Raw genomic sequence first — 20,388 nt, forward strand, 5'->3', positions numbered from 1 at the left:
AATTATTTCAGAAAAATATCTTTCCCTAGTTCTACATAAGATTAGGTTGTACATGTTCAGCTTTTCTTTGTAAATCTCTTTTTGAACCTGGAGCTTTGACTTGCGCCATTTCCGTTCGGCCCTGCGGCACTCCCTTTTCTGTGCCCTGACCGAATCATCATTTCTCCACGGCGCCTTCTGCTTATTTTTAACCATTTTAGCCTTTATAGGGGCGATGGTGTCCAGAACATTCAAAACACTAGATGTAACAGAGTTCAACAAATCATTTACATTAGAACATGAGACATTTTCAAAGTTTATCATTTCCATAAACAGTGCACCTGTGCCATCACTTATGTGTCTCCTCTGAACAACTGCAGGACCAACCGGAGGTTTGGGAGAAACAGACAGGTCAAAGAAGACACAGAAATTATCAGACAGAGCAACATCGATCACATTAACATTTGAAATATTTACCCCCTTTGTAATTATGAGATCTAGAGTGTGTCCTTTGCTGTGGGTGGGGCCTCTCACATGCTGAGTAAGACTGAAGGTTTCAAGGACAGCATCAAGCTCTTTAGCGTTTCTGTCACAAATATTATCAACATGCACATTGAAATCACCTGTAATGACCAAACCATCAAAGTCTGTGCATATGACTGAAAGCATCTCAGTAAAATCATCAATAAAACTTTGGCAGTGCTGGGGAGGCTTGTATAAAACAATGAAGAGAATGGATGGAGACCGTTTTAGCTCCATTTTAAAGGATACATACTCAAATGATGAAAACACCCCAAAAGACAACCTGCGGGTAATTATTTCATCTCTAAAGACAGCACAGACTCCACCCCCTTTTTTGTTTTCTCGTGTTTCAGATTCAAACTTAAAGTTGGGTGGAGCAGATTCTATCAGAACTACATTTCCTGTGTTTTTGTCAAGCCATGTTTCAGTTAAAAACATAAAATCAAGATTATAAGAAGAAATAAAATTATTAATTAAGAGAGATTTGTTACATAAGGATCTGACATTTAGCACAGCAAGTTTCAGACTAGTTTCAGTGAGACTGGGCTTTATCTTTTCACAGGGAATATGAATCACATTTCTCAGATTGGGCCTGACTCGCATTTTGTTTTTCCATCTGTGTGATGATGTGGCTACAGAAATAGCACTAGGGGGGGCTCTTTTTACATAGGGCCCCGGGTTGGTTTGATTTTTAATGTGACAATAAGTCCCGGCAACGCTGAGACCCAGTGCATCCTAGCTATGGGAGATACCAGGTGAAAGGCGAGGTTGGATGGGTGGTGGGGCTTTTGTAGCCAAGGAGAGTTTGGGACCAGGTGAGAGGCGAGGGGGGATGGGTGGTGGGGCTTTTGTTGGTGTAGTCGGCATAGCCCTTGCTATATTGGGCGTGAGTGGAGCCATCTTAATGCCTGATTTGATCAGACTTTCAAAATGGCTGGGAAGGCCCATGGGTGAGAGTGGAGATGAGAAGGAGAATGAATCTTTAGTGGGAGTAGATGTTGCAGGGGGAACCCAGGGCTGGTGTGAAGGCAGGGGCGATGACAGGGATGTTGTTGGGCTTGTCACAGATGGGTCCAAGGCCTTTGAAGATTGTTCCTTTGCTGGAGGCGGTGGAGGTGAATGTGGAGCAGCTGGAGCTGAATCCTTTGCTGGTGGTGGTGGAGCAGCTGCTGATGAATCCTTTGGTGGAGGCTGAGGTTGTGGTGCTTTTGATGTTGAAACATTGGCTCGGTCTCTGGCTGATGGAGCAGGAATTCTTCTCTCATTCCTCTCTTCTCTAACTATCTGCTCAGGACCCTGTCCAGGCCCAGTCCAATGCCTCAGAGCGTGGAGCAGGTTCTCTGTCAGCACCCTCACTCCACCTCTGCACAGGTGGGGGCCATTTCTCTTAAACAGGTCCTCTCGTTTCCAGAATAGATAGAAGTTCTCAATATAGTGTAGTCCTCTCGGGGAACACTCTTTGGACAGCCATGTGTTCAGCTGAAGAAGCCGGCTAAACTTGTTTATCCTCCTGTCGATGTTTGGAAGAGGTCCACTTATGAATGTTTTGATTTCCATTTTATCAAGCACGTCGAATAACTTCAAGAAGTCTTTTTTCAAAACTTCAGTCTGTTCCCGCCGCATGTCCACTGCACCCACGTGCACAATCAGCTGTTTAGCTCCTCCATGCTTAGCCATAATATTTGGAAGGAGTGACGTTATCTCAGAAACAGTGGCGCTTGGAAAAGAATGTGTGTTTATCTTTTCATGCGTCACGTGCCTTATCGCGCCGTCCCCAACTAAAACAATCTCCGTGACCTTGGCTTGTGGCACAGTTCCTCCTTGCTGTATTTTGGCCACGTCATCTTTCCTTTTTTCATTTAATTCCATCTCTGAAAGTGGTAAAAATCTGTTGGTGAGCTGTATTTTAGGTGACTTCACGTTATCTTTGTATCGTTTAGGCTTTGCTCCAAGTTTGTTCCAAGAAACAGCCTGGTCCTTCTGGTTTTTAGACAGTTTTGGAAACGACACAGAGTCACTGCGGTTTAGGTTGAAAGTAGCAGTTTTTCTTGTAAAAAGTGTGCTCTTCTTACCGTCGGTTGACACAGGAATGGTATCGTGAAGAACTTTTTCAGATTCCAAAACAAATATCCGTGTTTTCAGCTCATTAATTTCTTGTTGATATTTCCGACAGCGTTCACAGTCTTTCTCCCTTCTTCTCACGGACATGTCGCTGGCGTCAGATATGTCGTTAAAACTGGAAAAATGTTCTTAAAATCCTTGGTTTACTTGAAAAAGTCTAAAGCAAAAATGTTTGGAAGACAAAAACTGATTAAAAAGCAAAATAAATAAGGAAAGCAGCGATAGCAAGCGGAGCGAGCAAAAAAGCGTGTGCACTCTTCGGAAGCAAGATAACAAAAAAATACTAATACTAATGGTAAGTAAACACTCTTATTTACATCAGTTATATGTACATGAATATGGCCTTAATTGCTTGTGAGTATGACAGTAAAGTAGTAGTAAAATAGTGACTGAAGGTTTCTATTAACACACAACACATTCACTTTTGCCTTCAAAATGCAGATGTTCCGTCCTGGTTTATGTCTGTAATACATATAGCTGTAATTCACAAAAGATTCACCACTGATCAAAAACAAAGAATCATCTGAAATTACGACTTGATTAAATTCTCCCCACGTGAACCCGGCATCACTCACACGTTGGTGGTGAAGATGCCGTAGATCAGGTCTTGCTCGGGCAGGTGGAAAGTGCTTTGGAGCTCGTTGAAGTAAAAGGGGATTTCTCCGGATCGGGAGCAGTTGAGTCGGGCTTTCATGAACGTGGTCCACGTGTCCTCCAGCAGAAAGCGCCCGCCCATGTCGTTCTTACAAACACGAGCCACGCGAGAGAACACCATTTTACCACAGTCATTCTCCACAGCCGTCTCCCGGAAGAAGAAGTAAGCAAAGCGGCCGATCTCGTACACGGAGACAAAGTTTGGTTCTATAGAATGAGAAAAAAAGGAAAAACAAGATGCGTTAAAATTAAGTAGGCATATAAATGTAGCAATATAACATGCCTTTTTTTGTTTGATCATATTTTCTTTTCTTTAAATGATATATACCTGGCTGATTTAACTGTGAATCGAGAGATCTTGTAGAACAGGGGTGTCCAAACTTTTTTCACCAAGGGCCGCATTTTGAAACTTAAACGGGGCAGAGGGCCACAAACAACTTGACAATGAATTTGTTGAATGACAAAGTGAATCATTCAAAATTTTGCGAAAAAAATTGCGATGAGCCTCCACATTAGGTTGGTATAACATCAATATGCCTGAATTTTCCCATTTTCACAGTAAAAAGTACTCGTTTTTGTTGTTTGGGCAGACATAGTAGGAAGCTGGAGGGCCAACAAAAATTGGTCTGAGGGCCGCATTTGGCCCCCGGGCCCTAGTTTGGACATGCCTGTTGTACACTGACAAAAAAACTCAGGTTAACGGGAAGTAAAAGTACACACTGTTGTTACCCTTAACCTACATTTTTCTTCCATTTATTTTGAAGGGAAAGGAGTTCTTCATAATGGAGCCTAAAACATTACTGCAATTCATTTATGAACCGGTGATAGCTTATTAAAATAGTATTTCTATCGAATATAATCATAATCTATATGTACCATTTAACCACTTGGAGTTGTACTGAGCGCTGCGGAGTGGGGGCATGTTCCCCAGGCTGCGGTACAGGACGGGGTCTCGCCCGGAGAAGTCGATGACGGTGGCGGCGTACAGCTCTCCTCTCGACGTGATCATCGCCGTGGAGTTATGGCGAGGGTCGTAAGGACAGCGCGCCACGCCGTTTATGGAGTCCAGCACCTCACTGATATTTGAAATCTGAGAAGTGAAGAAGAATTGAATAAAAAAAAACTCTCAGCCAGACCATATGAGTCATGAGCTGCTGTGGAGGAAAACCTTCTCCTGGCTCATGTATGTGCAGACTCTTTTGCCCCATGACAACGCTCCATCCTGAGAGGAGGTGCGTGGATGGGCCCAGGGTTGTGTTCACATTGTTCCAAACGCACACTCGGATCAAAAGCCCGTTTACGTGGAACAAACTAGTGGTAGTGTGTGACCATGCCTTTACCACAGTCTCACACACACAGTGACCAAGACAGACATGTTACACCGCTGCTTCATTGAACCGGTCATCTCCTTCAGCCTGGGGTCTCGGTTCAGCGACCTACCCCTAAAAAATAAGAACTCCCTCAACCAAATTGTGAGGTGGGCTATTAGGCTGATGGGAGAGCCACAGCTGAACCCAGAATCCCTCCTCACTAGGCAGCTACAGAGGACGGATCCCATCCACTAAATGTTGAATTTCAGCTTCTTCCATCAGGGCCGCAGGTACATAATGCCTCTATGCAAAACTAAGAGATACAGGGGCAGTTTTAAGAGATACAGGGTCAGTTTTAAGAGATACAGGGTCAGTTTTAAGAGTTACAGGGTCAGTTTTAAGAGTTACAGGGTCAGTTTTAAGAGACACAGGGGCAGTTTTAAGAGTTACAGGGGCAGTTTTAAGAGACACAGGGGCAGTTTTAAGAGATACAGGGGCAGTTTTACGAGATACAGGGGCAGTTTAAAGAGATACAGGGGCAGTTTAAAGAGTTACAGGGGTAGTTTTGTTCCCTCAGCTATTAAAATACTGAATAGCCAGACTATACATCCTTCTTAATATATTTATTTATTTATTCTGGACTAGTGTTTTGTATCTATGATGGCTTTTTTTCTCTGTATTTTATCCGCTGTATTCTGACACTAATAACAGTTTGTATACTTGTTATCCATGCCTCTATGTCTCTGTTATGTCACTGTCCGTTCTCTGTCAATATCATTAATATTGTCTATGTGTGTGTGAGCAGCCCACCCTTTTACCTGCAACCAAATCTACCCTCCGGTACAAATAAAGTTACCTTATGTTACACCTCAAAAGCTTCAATCCTGGACTATCCAATTGCTAGATTTCACAATATGTCGCAAGCACAAGCAAAAAAGCGCCAACACCACAAACACAATTACTGCTGATATTATTGGTGAGTAAATGTCACATCTGATTTAGGTGATTTAGTCAGAAAGCATCCGGGATCGAGCTGAGACAGGGATCAGAAAGCACCCGGGATTGAGCTGAGACAGGGATCAGAAAGCACCCGGGATTGAGCTGAGACAGGGATCAGAAAGCACCTGGGATCGAGCTGATACAGGGTTCAGAAAGCACCCAGGATCGAGCTGAGACAGGGATCAGAAAGCACCCGGGATCGAGCTGAGACAGGGATCAGAAAGCACCCGGGATCGAGCTGAGACAGGGATCAGAAAGCACCTGGGATCGAGCTGAGACAGGGATCAGAAAGCACCCGGGATTGAGCTGAGACAGGGATCAGAAAGCACCCGGGATCGAGCTGAGACAGGGATCAGAAAGCACCCGGGATCGAGCTGAGACAGGGATCAGAAAGCACCCGGGATCGAGCTGAGACAGGGATCAGAAAGCACCCGGGATCGAGCTGAGACAGGGATCAGAAAGCACCTGGGATCGAGCTGAGACAGGGATCAGAAAGCACCCGGGATTGAGCTGAGACAGGGATCAGAAAGCACCCGGGATCGAGCTGAGACAGGGATCAGAAAGCACCCGGGATCGAGCTGAGACAGGGATCAGAAAGCACCCGGGATCGAGCTGAGACAGGGATCAGAAAGCACCCGGGATCGAGCTGAGACAGGGATCAGAAAGCACCCGGGATCGAGCTGAGACAGGGATCGCTGCATCTCTTACCAGGACTTAACAGGTCACAAGTTTCATAACTAAAATCTTATATATATAAAAAGATATTGTTAAATAACAGTTCTATAATATATCATATTTTTAGAATAGATATAAGCTTGTTTTGTTGTTGCTCACCTGCCGGGTCATACAGACAGGAGTGAAGGCGTTGGTGCCACAGGTGAAGAGAGTGGATCCACTGGTCAGTAAAACACGCACATAGTTTTGACATTCGTCCTGAAAGACAAAAGCAGATGGTTTGAGTCAGTGTATTTTTATATGAGATACTAATACAGAAGATAATTAAAGAAAATACATATTTAAGGTGCACTTTTTGGTGGGGTCCATTACCTGCTTGTCTCCGTGTCATTGCTTTGGCTGGAATGTTCCACAGTAAGACATTAAATTAGGGATGGTTTTATCACTCTGTCACTTCTTATTTTACATACATTGACCCAGGAATGACTAAAATATGAACTTGGAAAGGCTAAGACCGCTTTTGGCTTTATGTGTCATTAGTTGCAATTTCCAGGTTTTCCTTTCGATGTTTATAATTTGCTTTGTGGTAAAATAGAGGTGAGTAGAGCTGTGCGTGTGTTTTTATCAGAAGCAGGAGAGGAGCTGCTGCTGGGGAAAAGGCAGAAAAGCATCAGGATCAAATAAATAAAATGCACAAAATGGGAAGGTGTGATGGTGATAGTATGGCCAAAAGCCTTTAAGTAGCTCCCTATGAGACACAAATATTGTTTTTCAATCATAAAAAATTTAAATTCTATCACAATTATGACCCATGTATCAAGATCAAAACGGAAACGTGACCAGACTGTATGTTCCCGTCCCTAAATTAAACCTTTTTATCTCTATTCAGTACCTCGAATAATGTCTTACAAGCAGGTAGCAGACCCTCAACCAGAAAAGTGACACAATCCACTCTTAAATCCAAAATGAAACGTTGAAACGCACAACTAGCGTACAGCAAAATCACCTCTGTTTTGCCTTTACTTTGACAGGAGTGTCTCGTGTCCTCGTCTGGGGCCCACTCTGCTGCCTAAAAACACACACGGAAAACAAAAAAAAGTAACATACATGTTTATTTCGTCTCGGATCAAAGTGAGAAAATACCTGTATCAGCACAATGTTGGTTAAATTCAGTCTGAAGAGAAAGTTTCTGAAAAAGACAAAGGGAAAGAAGCACAATACAGAATAAAACACTACAAATGATGAATTGTTTTGCATTTTAAGGCCTCACCTCGCTCCTACAATGAGCTGCTCCCGGTTCAAATCTACAGCCAACTGTGAGAAATCCTTTGCTCCAGGATGAGAAAATTCAGCCATCCACAACCGTAAAACTGGACAAGAAACGTCGATTTAATATTCAAACACAAAACGTATTATTTACACTACAATATCTAAATAAAATCTTAAAATTGGTCATTAAAAAGTCTGAGATACAGTAGTAATTCATGTAGTCAGCACCTCTATATGGAACAATGGGGTGCTCCTTCCTCGTGCAGTCTTCTGTTTTAATCTCAGGTTGGGACACAAACTGGGAGCAGCACAGCGCCACCGTCAGGCCAAACGTGGTCACTGCACCCAGCCCCGAGCACCACATGACTACAGCCACATCAGTCTTCAATCAGGTCCTGAGAAAACACCTGCATAAGGGAAAACGTTAGAACTAAACATTCATATCATTTTGGGACATATACAGTGTTTTTGTACAAGTAAAACTGTACAACAATCAAATAAAAAGCTCATTTGAAGTTAGAAGAGTCCTAACCCAATGTAATGATAAAAGAAAATTAAGCTTTATCTTATTTATGGTATTTCTAGGGCTCAAGATAGAGATTCAGTAATTTCTAATGATCAATAATCAGAGTATTTTGAATGCAGAGGTCTACATCTGATCCTCTGTCAGTAAAAACATGTGGTTTGGAGCAGTGTTTAGAATTTGGAGGAATAAACGGTATTGTATTTTGTGTTGTTGTTGTTGTTGTTGTTGTTGTTGTTTTATGGCGGTTGGCATCCAATTGTTGCATTACCGCCAGACTTTATTCCTCAGACTTTTCGTAGTCCTCAGACTCTGTCGTAGTCCGTAAAAGTACTCCTTCCATTGCTTTCAGGGGGTATTTTGTGTTAAATGGCACTGATTAAAAGTCTGTCTTGTTTCATCATCATCATCATCATCTTCATCATCATCATCATCATTATCATCAACAGCTAAATGTTTTTATAAAGCACTTTTCATGTGACTATCACCAACGTAGTGTGCTCAGAAATGTTTTCTGCTTATCTGGGACGTTGAGTGCTCGAGATAAAGCCACATGAAAGACACTGGAAGAAACATTTAGCTTTTGCAAAGAGGAAGAGGCGTGTGGTAAGTTAAGCTTTGAAGCCGGTCGAAGTGGCAACAAAGCTGTCAATGGACAGTGAGTTCCAGAGAGTTGCTTTGTAATGACTGAAGGCCACACACACACACACACACACACACCTACACACACACACACACACACACACACACCTACACACACACACACACACACACCTACACACACACACACCTACACACACACACACACACACACACACACCTACACACACACACACACCTACACACACACACACACACACACACACTTACACACACACACACACACACCTACACACACACACGCACACACCTACACACGCACACACACACACACACACCTACACACACACACACACACACACACACCTACACACACACACACCTACACACACACACACACACACACACCTACACACACACACACACCTACACACACACACACACACACACTTACACACACACACACACACACCTACACACACACACACCTACACACACACACACACACACACCTACACACACACACACACACACACCTACACACGCACACACCTACACACGCACACACACACCTACACGCACACACACACACACCTACACACACACACACCTACACACACCTACACACACACACACACACACACACCTACACACACCTACACACACACACCTACACACACACACACACACACACCTACACACACACACACACACCTACACACACACACACACACACCTACACACACCTACACACGCACACACACACACACACACACCTACACACACACACACACACACCTACACACACACACACACCTACACACACACACACACACACCTACACACGCACACACCTACACACGCACACACACACACCTACACACACACACACACACCTACACACACACACACACGTACACACACACACCTATACACACACACACACACACTTACACACACACACACTTACACACACACACAAACACACACACACAAACACACACACACACACACACCTACACAAAATTACACACACACCTACACACACACACACACACACACACACTTACACACATACTTACACACACACCTACAGGTGTGTGTGTGTGTGTGTGTGTGTGTGTAGGTGTGTGTGTGTGTGTGTGTGTGTGTGCGTGTGTAGGTGTGTGCGTGTGTAGGTGTGTGTGTGTGTGTGTGTGTAGGTGTGTGTGTAAGTATGTGTGTAAGTGTGTGTGTGTGTGAGTGTGTGTGTGTGTGCGTGCGCGCGCGTGTGTATGTGTGTGCGTGTGTGTGTGTGTGTGTATGTGTGTGCGTGTGTGTGTGCGTGCGTGTGTGTGTGAGTGTGTGTGTGTGTGTGTGTGTGCGTGTGTGTGTGCGTGTGTGTGTGCGTGCGTGTGTGTGTGAGTGTGTGTGTGTGTATGTGTGTGCGTGTGTGTGTGTGTGTGCGTGCGTGTGTGTGCGTGTGTGTGTGTGTGCGTGCGTGTATGTGTGTGTGTGTGTGCGTGCGTGCGTGTGTGTGTGTGTGTGTGTGTGTGCTAATTTAAAACGACTAAATTGCTCTCTCTATTGTTCCGCTCAGTGTCAGTGGAACTCGACCCATTTTGGACTCTGACCCAAAAACCACAGGACGCCCCAAACAAAGTGCTTTATGTGAAGCCACAACCAGGAACCAGCCAAGACCAAGGACTAGACCAAGGACTAGACCAAGGACTAGAGCAAGGACTAGAGCAAGGACTAGAGCAAGGACTAGACCAAGGACTAGACCAAGGACTAGAGCAAGGACTAGACCAAGGACTAGACCAAGGACTAGACCAAGGACTAGAGCAAGGACTAGACCAAGGACTAGAGCAAGGACTAGACCAAGGACTAGAGCAAGGACTAGACCAAGGACTAGAGCAAGGACTAGACCAAGGACTAGACCAAGGACTAGACCAAGGACTAGACCAAGGACGAGACCAAGGACGAGACCAAGGACTAGACCAAGGACGAGACCAAGGACTAGACCAAGGACTAGACCAAGGACTAGACCAAGGACTAGAGCAAGGACTAGACCAAGGACTAGACCAAGGACGAGACCAAGGACGAGACCAAGGACTAGACCAAGGACGAGACCAAGGACTAGACCAAGGACTAGACCAAGGACTAGAGCAAGGACTAGAGCAAGGACTAGACCAAGGACTAGACCAAGGACTAGACCAAGGACAAGACCCAGGACAAGACCCAGGACTAGACCCAGGACTAGAGCAAGGACTAGACCAAGGACTAGACCAAGGACTAGACCCAGGACTAGACCCAGGACTAGACCAAGGACTAGACCAAGGACAAGACCCAGGATTAGAGCAAGGACTAGAGCAAGGACTAGACCAAGGACTAGAGCAAGGACAAGACCCAGGACTAGAGCAAGGACTAGACCAAGGACTAGACCAAGGACAAGACCCAGGACTAGACCAAGGACTAGAGCAAGGACTAGACCAAGGACTAGACCAAGGACTAGACCAAGGACTAGACCAAGGACGAGACCCAGGATTAGAGCAAGGACTAGAGCAAGGACTAGAGCAAGGACGAGACCCAGGACTAGACCAAGGACTAGACCAAGGACTAGAGCAAGGACTAGAGCAAGGACGAGACCAAGGACAAGACCCAGGACTAGACCAAGGACTAGAGCAAGGACTAGACCAAGGACAAGACCAAGGACTAGACCAAGGACGAGACCCAGGACTAGAGCAAGGACTAGACCAAGGACAAGACCAAGGACTAGACCAAGGACGAGACCCAGGACTAGACCAAGGACTAGAGCAAGGACTAGACCCAGGACTAGACCAGGACTTGATGTGGACTCTTAGGGGCTTTGGGTCCAGTGCAGATGCAATTATGTGACATGTGTTTTCAGACACTTTAAACAAAAATGATATTATTGAGAGAAATAAACGAGGCTGGATAAAACCTTAGCAAAGACTAAACCAGGAAGACATAACTCCAAACAAAATAAATACGCAAGACTAAAGGAAGTACTAAACCAGGACTAAACTAGGTCTAAACCAAAGATGAACCTGGACAAAACTAGAACTAAGTAGGACTAAACCAGGACTAATGTCGATCCAAGCCAGGCTAAACTAGGTCTAAATTAGAAGCAAACCACACTAGGTCTGTGTTTGGGCTAAACTAATCCCAGCCAAGTATTTACAGACTTGGAAAAAACTAGACTAAAATACAACAAATTACGACAAAACAATAACTAACGTTGGACTAAACTAGGACTAAACTAGATCCAAGTCAGGACTAAACTATGTCTAAAATGAGGCTAAACCAGGACAATACAAGGATTGATATACATCTAAGCAAAGACTAAACAAGGACTAAATCCAAACTAAATCGAGAACAAACTAGATCAAAACCAAGACTAAGCCTGTGTGAAATTAGGACTAAACCAAACGGTGACTAAACTAGGACTAAACTCAACTTCTCGTGTTCATCCTGATGTTGGCGTCAACCACAACATGGAAAACATGGTGACGCAATGAACATGATTCAAAAACAAATCTATTTGTAAAAATGCAATAAGATCAGAGAAAAGAGCAATGCAAAGACCTACACTTATCGGTAACATAAGTAACTATTTGTCCATTTAAACAAAATTGTCTGTAACCAGTAGTTTCAAAAGATGCACTTGACTCCTCCATTAACCCGCCCTGAGGTGTTCACACTCTAAAACGCATTCATGCAGTTCAGTGATAGAAAAAGTGTAGGAAAACATGTGAATGATGGAGGACAGCCAGCTCTATGTGTGGAGCGGAGGCCAGAACAGACACTGTATATTTGAGTTTTAAAGCAGGTCGTTTATGGACCTCTGGACTTTCTCACGGAGCAGATACACCAGTGAAAGTTAGTACTATTCATGGACGTCTGGGATATTACTGTTTATATGGGGTTGTTATTTGAAGTCACACACGTTTGGATCTGGAGTTCACATTCTGGTGAAACATTATACTTATTAAGGCATAATTGTAGGTATTTGTTATCGTACAGAAATTAATAATACATTCAAACTGATATGGTAGGTTTATGGCACGTACCGTTTCTCTCTAAAAATAAGCTTATCTATTTTGAGTTTATAATGCTACATACTACTAATATTTAAATAGTGCATCGATATTTTTTCACTTTTTTTTTGAGTGAAAAACATTGATTTCCTTGATTTTCTGTTTTTTATGTTTCTGAAGCTGAAATAAGAATTCAAACTTTCCAAAATAAAAGCATAAAAAAATATATTTGGAATGTCAACTTTAGGAAATCAATTCATTATTTTTAAGTTCAACATTACAAGTTGCAAAGATGATGGACCTCTTTTGGTGCATTTTCTTATATATATAATACAAATTGTTATACATACAGCCAATTTGAGAAGCAATACTGCAGGACAGATTTTCCAAATGTATTTTGGTGAAATGACAGAAACAGTATGATCAACCATAACATATTTACTTCTTCTTCTTCCCGTCCATCATGTTTCCTCTCGCTGGCCTCTTGCAAACACAGATCTGCAGCAGTCTCTAAATTCAAAATCGTCCTTTTGAAGCATCACTTTTTGTCCCGGACACACTGGGCTTTGAGTCCATTCAAATCCTCAGCGCCCTCCCATCGAGCGACAACCAGAGAGACTCCACAGATACTAGAGGAGGAGGAACCTGGCTTTGTTTCAATGACAGGCCAAGACAACTTAAAAGTGCAGCTCAAAGTAATTCTTCTTTTAAAAATCCTAAATCAAATCTCCTGCATGAAAGGACATCATATTCTGTCATATTTGTATTGTTGTCCTTTGAACATGCCCTAGAATACCTTTGCGATTATGGCATTTCATGTTTAGAACCTAGATTAAGTTATGTATTGAAAAAAACTCATTACTTTCTAAAGAAATAAGGCGTTCCCTCATCAGGATTGGTATTAGCGCTCCATCTACTGGCAGCAGAGGGAATTATTGTGGGGGAATAAGCAAAAGCTAGCTTCCCCTGGCGTGCTAATGTAGCTAATAGTTGGATTGAAAGCTGTGATGGCAGAAATGCTCAGAACAAATCTAGTGATGATTTATGGACTTGGAAAAAGCGAACGAGACGTCCAGAGCTCCACTTATGACATCAAACTGATTACAGTGTTTTCAAACTGGATTTCGATCATTTCTTTAACCAATTAGACTGTATTTTACAAAAAAAGTAACACTTTATGATTGATTAGTATCTGATGTTTGATATATTAAGTTGTATATAAGTTGTATATCAAATAGTATATTAAATAGCCTGCATGAGCATGAGTGCAACGCTCTTAAAAATTAAAAAGACTAAATTAACAAGTCTACAAGCAGTAGTACATACTAGTACTAGTCACCGCTCCACAGATCTGACCTGTAACTTCACCTGCTTATCTTAAAGGTTGAATGGATGATTTTTTGGTCTTATTTCCTCGTGGCGTGGACGGCCGATTAGTCCTGCCACGTATCAATCATAAAACGCACCTACCGCTCACCTGCAGCCGCGTCAGGCTCGTCCCCATGTTTCCGCGTGTCTAAGCGCATTGATCTATCATAATATAGTTCCCTCAGTGTATGGGGGAAAATGAAGACGGAGAAAGACAGTTCGAGCTGACTCAGAAGAAGACGGAAATCTACGGGAGACGAGAGATGCGATGTGATCCGTCGCGCTAATAAACAAACGCACGTGTGTGTTGTATCAGTCCGCACGGGGGAGTGCACATGAGCACGGGGGAGTGGCATGTGCACGGGGGAGTGGCATGTGCACGGGGGAGTGGCATGTGCACGGGAGAGTGGCATGTGCACGGGGGAGTGGCCTGCGCACTTCCGCCTGAGTTCTCAAATTGCCGAAAAATCGTCCATTGCGCCTTTAATGGAGACGTTTAACGTGATACTGTGGAACATTCTAGGTACAGCACTTACATTTCCATGGAGACAAGCAAGTGATGGACCCGCCACCAGAAGAGTTACAGCCTCCTGCAGAGTTTACAGATGCTCTAGCCGTTTCTCCTTCCACAGCGACACATGACAGGGAAATTTATGGTGTCTAATTATTCGTCCATTCTAAAGCGTTTAAATGAGTGGCTTTGTGTCCTGACCTCTGTACATCAGCCTCTCCATGAGAACGCCTGGAGCAGAGCCAAACGCACCAGGAAAACACTACAACGACCACTGAAATGAACTGCATGTCAAATAAAGATAGAGCTGTTATTATTGGAATAACTGACTATAAACATATGACTCATTTGAATTGGATTTCAAAATATCCAGAGGTTAAACAATTCTTTGAAAGAGAAAAGTCTGCATAGTGCTGATAATGATTGCATTCAGTGATCATCATGTTTTTCATCGTTGTTGCAGCCCAACTTTCCACACAACTTTAGTTTTACAATATAATATGTGTTGCCATTTAAATGAAAACAGACACATTTCATCTCTGAATTAAAAAGGCCCAAAATGAACAGTGAAACTCTCAATCTTTTTTAATCTCAGTCATGATTAAAACAGTATTAATTGCACAGCCCTAGTTCATGTCATTATAACCAGTAAAGACTTGGTTTTAGTCTGGTCATAGTTCAGACTGTTTTTGTGTGTGTCCTTATTAATGCCTGGCCTAAACCTTGTTTCTTGTTTAACATTTTTAGGTGCTGCTAATTGCCGTTTGGCTGAGACAGTGAATTCCTCAAGCGAGATGAATATATGAGGCAGTGAGATTATTCCCAACTAAAGTCAGTTTCAGCTGGAATTAAATGATTTTGACCTCTATCAATTGTAGACCTCTTTAACACTTGGTTCAGACTAGTTTTAACCAGTATACAGCTATGATTTAGAACACATTAAAACCAAGAGTTGACCTGGGTGAGTCATTTAGTCCTGGTTTAGCCCTACATTACAGTCCTAGTCTAGTTTTGGTTGAACGCTTGTGTAACATTTAAAGTAGCTGCTAACTGCCGCTTTAGAGACAGTGAATTCCTCAAAGACAAAAACAGCAAGTTAAAATACACGAGGTTATCAAATCAAGCAGCAGTAGATATCAAATCCTACTGAAGTCAGTCTGTAAATTGGTTCAGGCTAAAATTCAGAGACAGGGGGATCGTCCACATCAGAATATTCATCAGAAATCGTTTCCTTCCTCGCCTGGAGAGAAGGGTCCCTGTGTGCTCGGGTCCAAGGATCTGCCAGAGCCCCCTCCTCTCCGACACAGTGAAAGAGGAGGTTTAGCCACAGTAACAAAGGAGACGCTAACGTGCCATGGACCCGCCACAATGAACCCCTCTGCCAAATCTGAGCCCCCGAATCGGGCCAGGACGAAGACGAGAGCGCCAGGAATCCTAAAGAGACGCAGCTGCGAGGGACGGACAAACTCCTATGGGCCGTGTCTGGGGCGGTCTTCAAATGACCTTTTACCTCTTACAATCTTACTTACAAGTGTCGGCAACGAGGAACAATTTGGGGGGGGGTTCCACAAATGTGTCACAAAATTCACCTGCACTAGTGCGACATTTCTTGATTTTGTGTGAAGGTGTTGAAATGTGACTTTTTAAAATGCCATGAGCGTTTCTGTCGTGTTCCAAAAATATTCAGATGGTCTATGATGTAGTTTCCTCAGGTTTTTTTGAGTAAGTTGCAACAAACTACGCATTCAAATAATTGTCTGAGTTTTATTACATTATCAACTTTCATTAAGAGTGAGAGTGCGAGGGAACAGTAGTGCAGAGACTTTGAAATGGGCTTAAATACTTGACCCAAATCCCACTAATCTGACGAGGAAAAGCACCATTCCACTTATTCAGACTCAGACACAGACACAGACTCGGAATCGGAATCGGAATCGGAATCGGTTTGTCAATGAAGAAAATTCAAAAATGTAGGAACTTGTCTTGGTGATCAATGCAACAGAAAACAATAAAATAATGAACAATGAATAAGTCAACACAATAAGCTGTCAGATACAAATAGAAAATAAAAAATAGGCTTAATATGTACACAAATGTGCAGTTGTACAGATATACATATGTAGTACAGAAAGCTACTAGTATGTAGTGGTAGGATCATAGCGAGGCAGCAGCAGTAATGGTAGTAATGGGGTAGTAATAGTACAATGTTAAATGTAATGTTATTTATCCGTAAGATTGCAATGACATAGTAATAGTAAAGAAGTCTGTCTGCTTGATATGCTGTACATAAAAAAGAAGCTGTAAACCAGTTATTCACAGTCAAATCAATAATACCGGGAAGCATAAAAAAATGAATAGGACTATGGATTCCGCCTGGTCATTTTTGCTTCATTAAAAGTTCCTAAAATATTTTTTAGAGAATTTCCAATCCGCTTTTAAAAAAGAGAATTGTAAAATCCCAACAAATGCTCAATCTAGTGTCAATCAGCCGATCCCTCCAGAAACCAGCTTTACTCGTTCATATGTTTAATAAAGAAAACCTAGGCGGGATTTAAAATCTGATTTCCTCTGAGCAGAGCTTGTTTCTACTTATAATTAGAGTAAAACAGACTTATAAGAACACAAAACTACAGAGTCTCAGCTTCATAAAGATTCAAGTCAATTGTTTGTGCTCCAGAGGAACAGCTTCAGTTTTAAATGGAGCTCATTTTTTCAGGGATTTTAATAAAAATAGGCCCTCAAGGGGTTAAGGTGATAGTACTGGTTAGTTAGTTGTAAGATACTCAAAGTGCTACATACTCAGTGGTAAACTGGGCCAATACACGGCATTTACAAGCACCCCTCTAACCACTGAGCCACTCACTACGTGTTGAGCAAAAATATTTAGTTGCCACTATTTTCATTCACTCTTGTGGTATAAGGTATACACAAGTATATATATTCAGTATTCAGAGTCACATCCGTCAGGATCAAAAGAAAAACAGCCCTCGCTCCTGAGCTATTTTTGAAGACTCAAACTCCTCTAAACGTCAAGATAGAGTTGATCTTAAATATTTATAATATCCGGAACACTGTTACTAAAATGTACCTGGAATTTTAAAACAACCTCCTCACTGAGACCAGGAGACAGGATAACCACTCTGCCACGGCAACACGCCAAGGTTTTGTCCTTGTATTGTCCAACTTTACTTCTGGCTTTACTTCTTTTGACTTTATTCTCACAAACTTTTAAAAGTAAAACAATAAATCAATGAAAAGTGACAAAAAGTGCATCTAAAAGCACATCTTTGTCAAATATAAGGTCTGCTCGCTATCACACAGATATTGATTGTTTCTACGGCGTTCCCAGGATCATTTAAACTCAACACCAAATAAATACACAAACAACATTTGGGAGACAAGACATGGACAAGAAATAACATTTAGTGAGACAAAATGTAGATGTGCTCAAGGACACATTTTAAAAAGGTTGTTTTTTTATTCTTTTAATTGACCTTTATTTAACCAGGAAAGTCCCAGTGAGATGAAGAGGGGAGGAGCCTATTGTACATGTTTTTAGTTTTACATTTGTATAGTCCTGCTTTAGGTTTTATTATTAAAGTCAGATCCAGATTTAACACTATTTAACACTGACTTGGCATTAAATTAAGATCCGGTTTAACATGTTTAGACCTGGATGTTCGCCTCAAAACATTTAGTCTTGAGTTTAGATTTAGACCTGACTTACCCTGATCTAGTTCTGGATTTACTCTTTTCTCAATTCAAATGCAGATATTTAAAGCTTTGATTTACGGTCATTCAAGTACATTTTAAATACAGTTCAAATGGGAAATAAACTGACCTGTTCATCACCATCTCCAGATCATGTGAGCATCGGTTCCTGGCACTGGAACAGAAAAAGAAAAGTGTTTTTATAAAATGTAAATACAATTCTAAACAAAACTCGTAACCGGGACGAGTCCAAAGGTCAGAGTCACATCAGAGCGGAGACAGAGGAGAAGACACTGGCTGCATAATGTAAACCCAAAGAAACCATGCGCACCTCCTCCTCATGCTCACTCCTCCTCATGTGCACCTCCTCATGCTCACTCCTCATGCTCACTCCTCCTCATGCTCACTCCTCCTCATGTGCACCTCCTCATGCTCACTCCTCCTCATGCTCACTCCTCCTCATGCTCACTCCTCCTCATGTGCACCTCCTCATGTGCACCTCCTCATGCTCACTCCTCATGCTCACTCCTCCTCATGCTCACTCCTCCTCATGCGCACCTCCTCATGCTCACTCCTCCTCATGTGCACCTCCTCATGCTCACCTCCTCATGCTCACTCCTCCTCATGCTCACCTCCTCATGCTCACTCCTCCTCATGCGCACCTCCTCATGCTCACTCCTCCTCATGCTCACACCTCCTCATGCTCACTCCTCCTCATGCTCACTCCTCCTCATGCTAACACCTCCTCATGCTCACTCCTCCTCATGCTCACTCCTCCTCATGCACACCTCCTCATGCTCACCTCCTCATGCTCACTCCTCCTCATGCCCATCTCCTCATGCTCACTCCTCCTCATGCGCACCTCCTCATGCTCACTCCTCCTCATGCTCACACCTCCTCATGCTAACTCCTCCTCATGCTCACTCCTCCTCATGCTCACTGCTCCTCATGCTCACTCCTCCTCATGCGCACTCCTCCACATGCGCACCTCCTCATGCTCACACCTCCTCATGCGCACCTCCTCATGCTCACCTCCTCATGCTCACTCCTCCTCATGCGCACCTCCTCATGCTCACTCCTCCTCATGCCCACCTCCTCATGCTCACTCCTCCTCATGCTCACTCCTCCTCATGCGCACCTCCTCATGCTAACTCCTCCTCATGCGCACCTCCTCATGCTCACACCTCCTCATGCTCACTCCTCCTCATGCGCACCTCCTCATGCTCACTCCTCCTCATGCGCACCTCCTCATGCTAACTCCTCCTCATGCGCACCTCCTCATGCTCACACCTCCTCATGCTCACACCTCCTCATGCTCACTCCTCCTCATGCTCACTCCTTCTCATGCTCACTCCTCCTCATGCGCACCTCCTCATGCTCACTCCTCCTCATGCTCACCTCTTCATGCGCACCTCCTCATGCTCACTCCTCCTCATGCGCACCTCCTCATGTTCACTCCTCCTCATGCTCACTCCTCCTCATGCTCACTCCTCCTCATGCTCACCTCTTCATGCGCACCTCCTCATGCTCACTCCTCTTCCACTCTTCCACTGCAGGGGAAATGTATGTAACGACAAACTGCTCATAAATATTTGCAGAAATGTTGGACATAGTGGCAATTCTCCCCTTTTTTCCAGATCATTATCTTTTTCTCAGTTTAAAATTCTTCAATCTTTCCAATGGCGTTAGCGTCGGCTACGCTCTAGCCCAGCTCATGCGCTGATTGGTCAGAGCGCTAACCGTCCAGACCAATCAGCGCGTGTAGGTGATGTGAACCAGCCGCAGCCGTGTAAATCTATGGATCCATAGGTTTAACAGAACAAATCATGGAGCTAATGACCATCTGGAGCCTGTGGATCCACTCACAAGTGTTGAAACTAAAGGACCAAAGAAAGGCTACGGAAGGAAAGCAAGGAAATATAAATGTGTACGTTTAGTTTTACCTGTAATACCCACGATATGTAGACACAAAAATGATCCAAGTCGCCTAAATACTTTTAGCATGTTTTGAAAAAGTAATTTATGGTTTTATGTTTTATTTGTGATACACCACCAAACACTGAAAAATAACTGTAAAATATTGACTGATAGAGCATAATTGGATCA

The 20,388-nt window shown here is 43.2% G+C and overlaps 1 protein-coding gene across 1 annotated transcript in view; it reads right to left on the minus strand.

Moving 5' to 3' along the window:
* LOC140359757 (semaphorin-5B-like) overlaps positions 1–20,388 on the minus strand; it is a 57,383-nt gene that overhangs the window by 23,673 nt on the left and 13,322 nt on the right. Inside the window, exons 2-8 of the mRNA XM_072444956.1 lie at positions 7,758–7,936; positions 7,531–7,630; positions 7,404–7,449; positions 7,267–7,329; positions 6,420–6,518; positions 4,153–4,366; positions 3,198–3,483 (exon numbers count right to left, since the gene is read on the minus strand). Coding sequence (XP_072301057.1) covers positions 3,198–3,483; positions 4,153–4,366; positions 6,420–6,518; positions 7,267–7,329; positions 7,404–7,449; positions 7,531–7,630; positions 7,758–7,893 — 944 coding nt within the window. The 5' untranslated portion in view covers positions 7,894–7,936. The remainder of the gene's footprint in view (positions 1–3,197; positions 3,484–4,152; positions 4,367–6,419; positions 6,519–7,266; positions 7,330–7,403; positions 7,450–7,530; positions 7,631–7,757; positions 7,937–20,388) is intronic.

This window comes from Eucyclogobius newberryi, unplaced genomic scaffold, assembly GCF_026437365.1.
Source record: "Eucyclogobius newberryi isolate DKJ021-1_F unplaced genomic scaffold, fEucNew1.0.hap1 SCAF_1, whole genome shotgun sequence".
Lineage (NCBI taxonomy): Eukaryota > Metazoa > Chordata > Actinopteri > Gobiiformes > Gobiidae > Eucyclogobius > Eucyclogobius newberryi.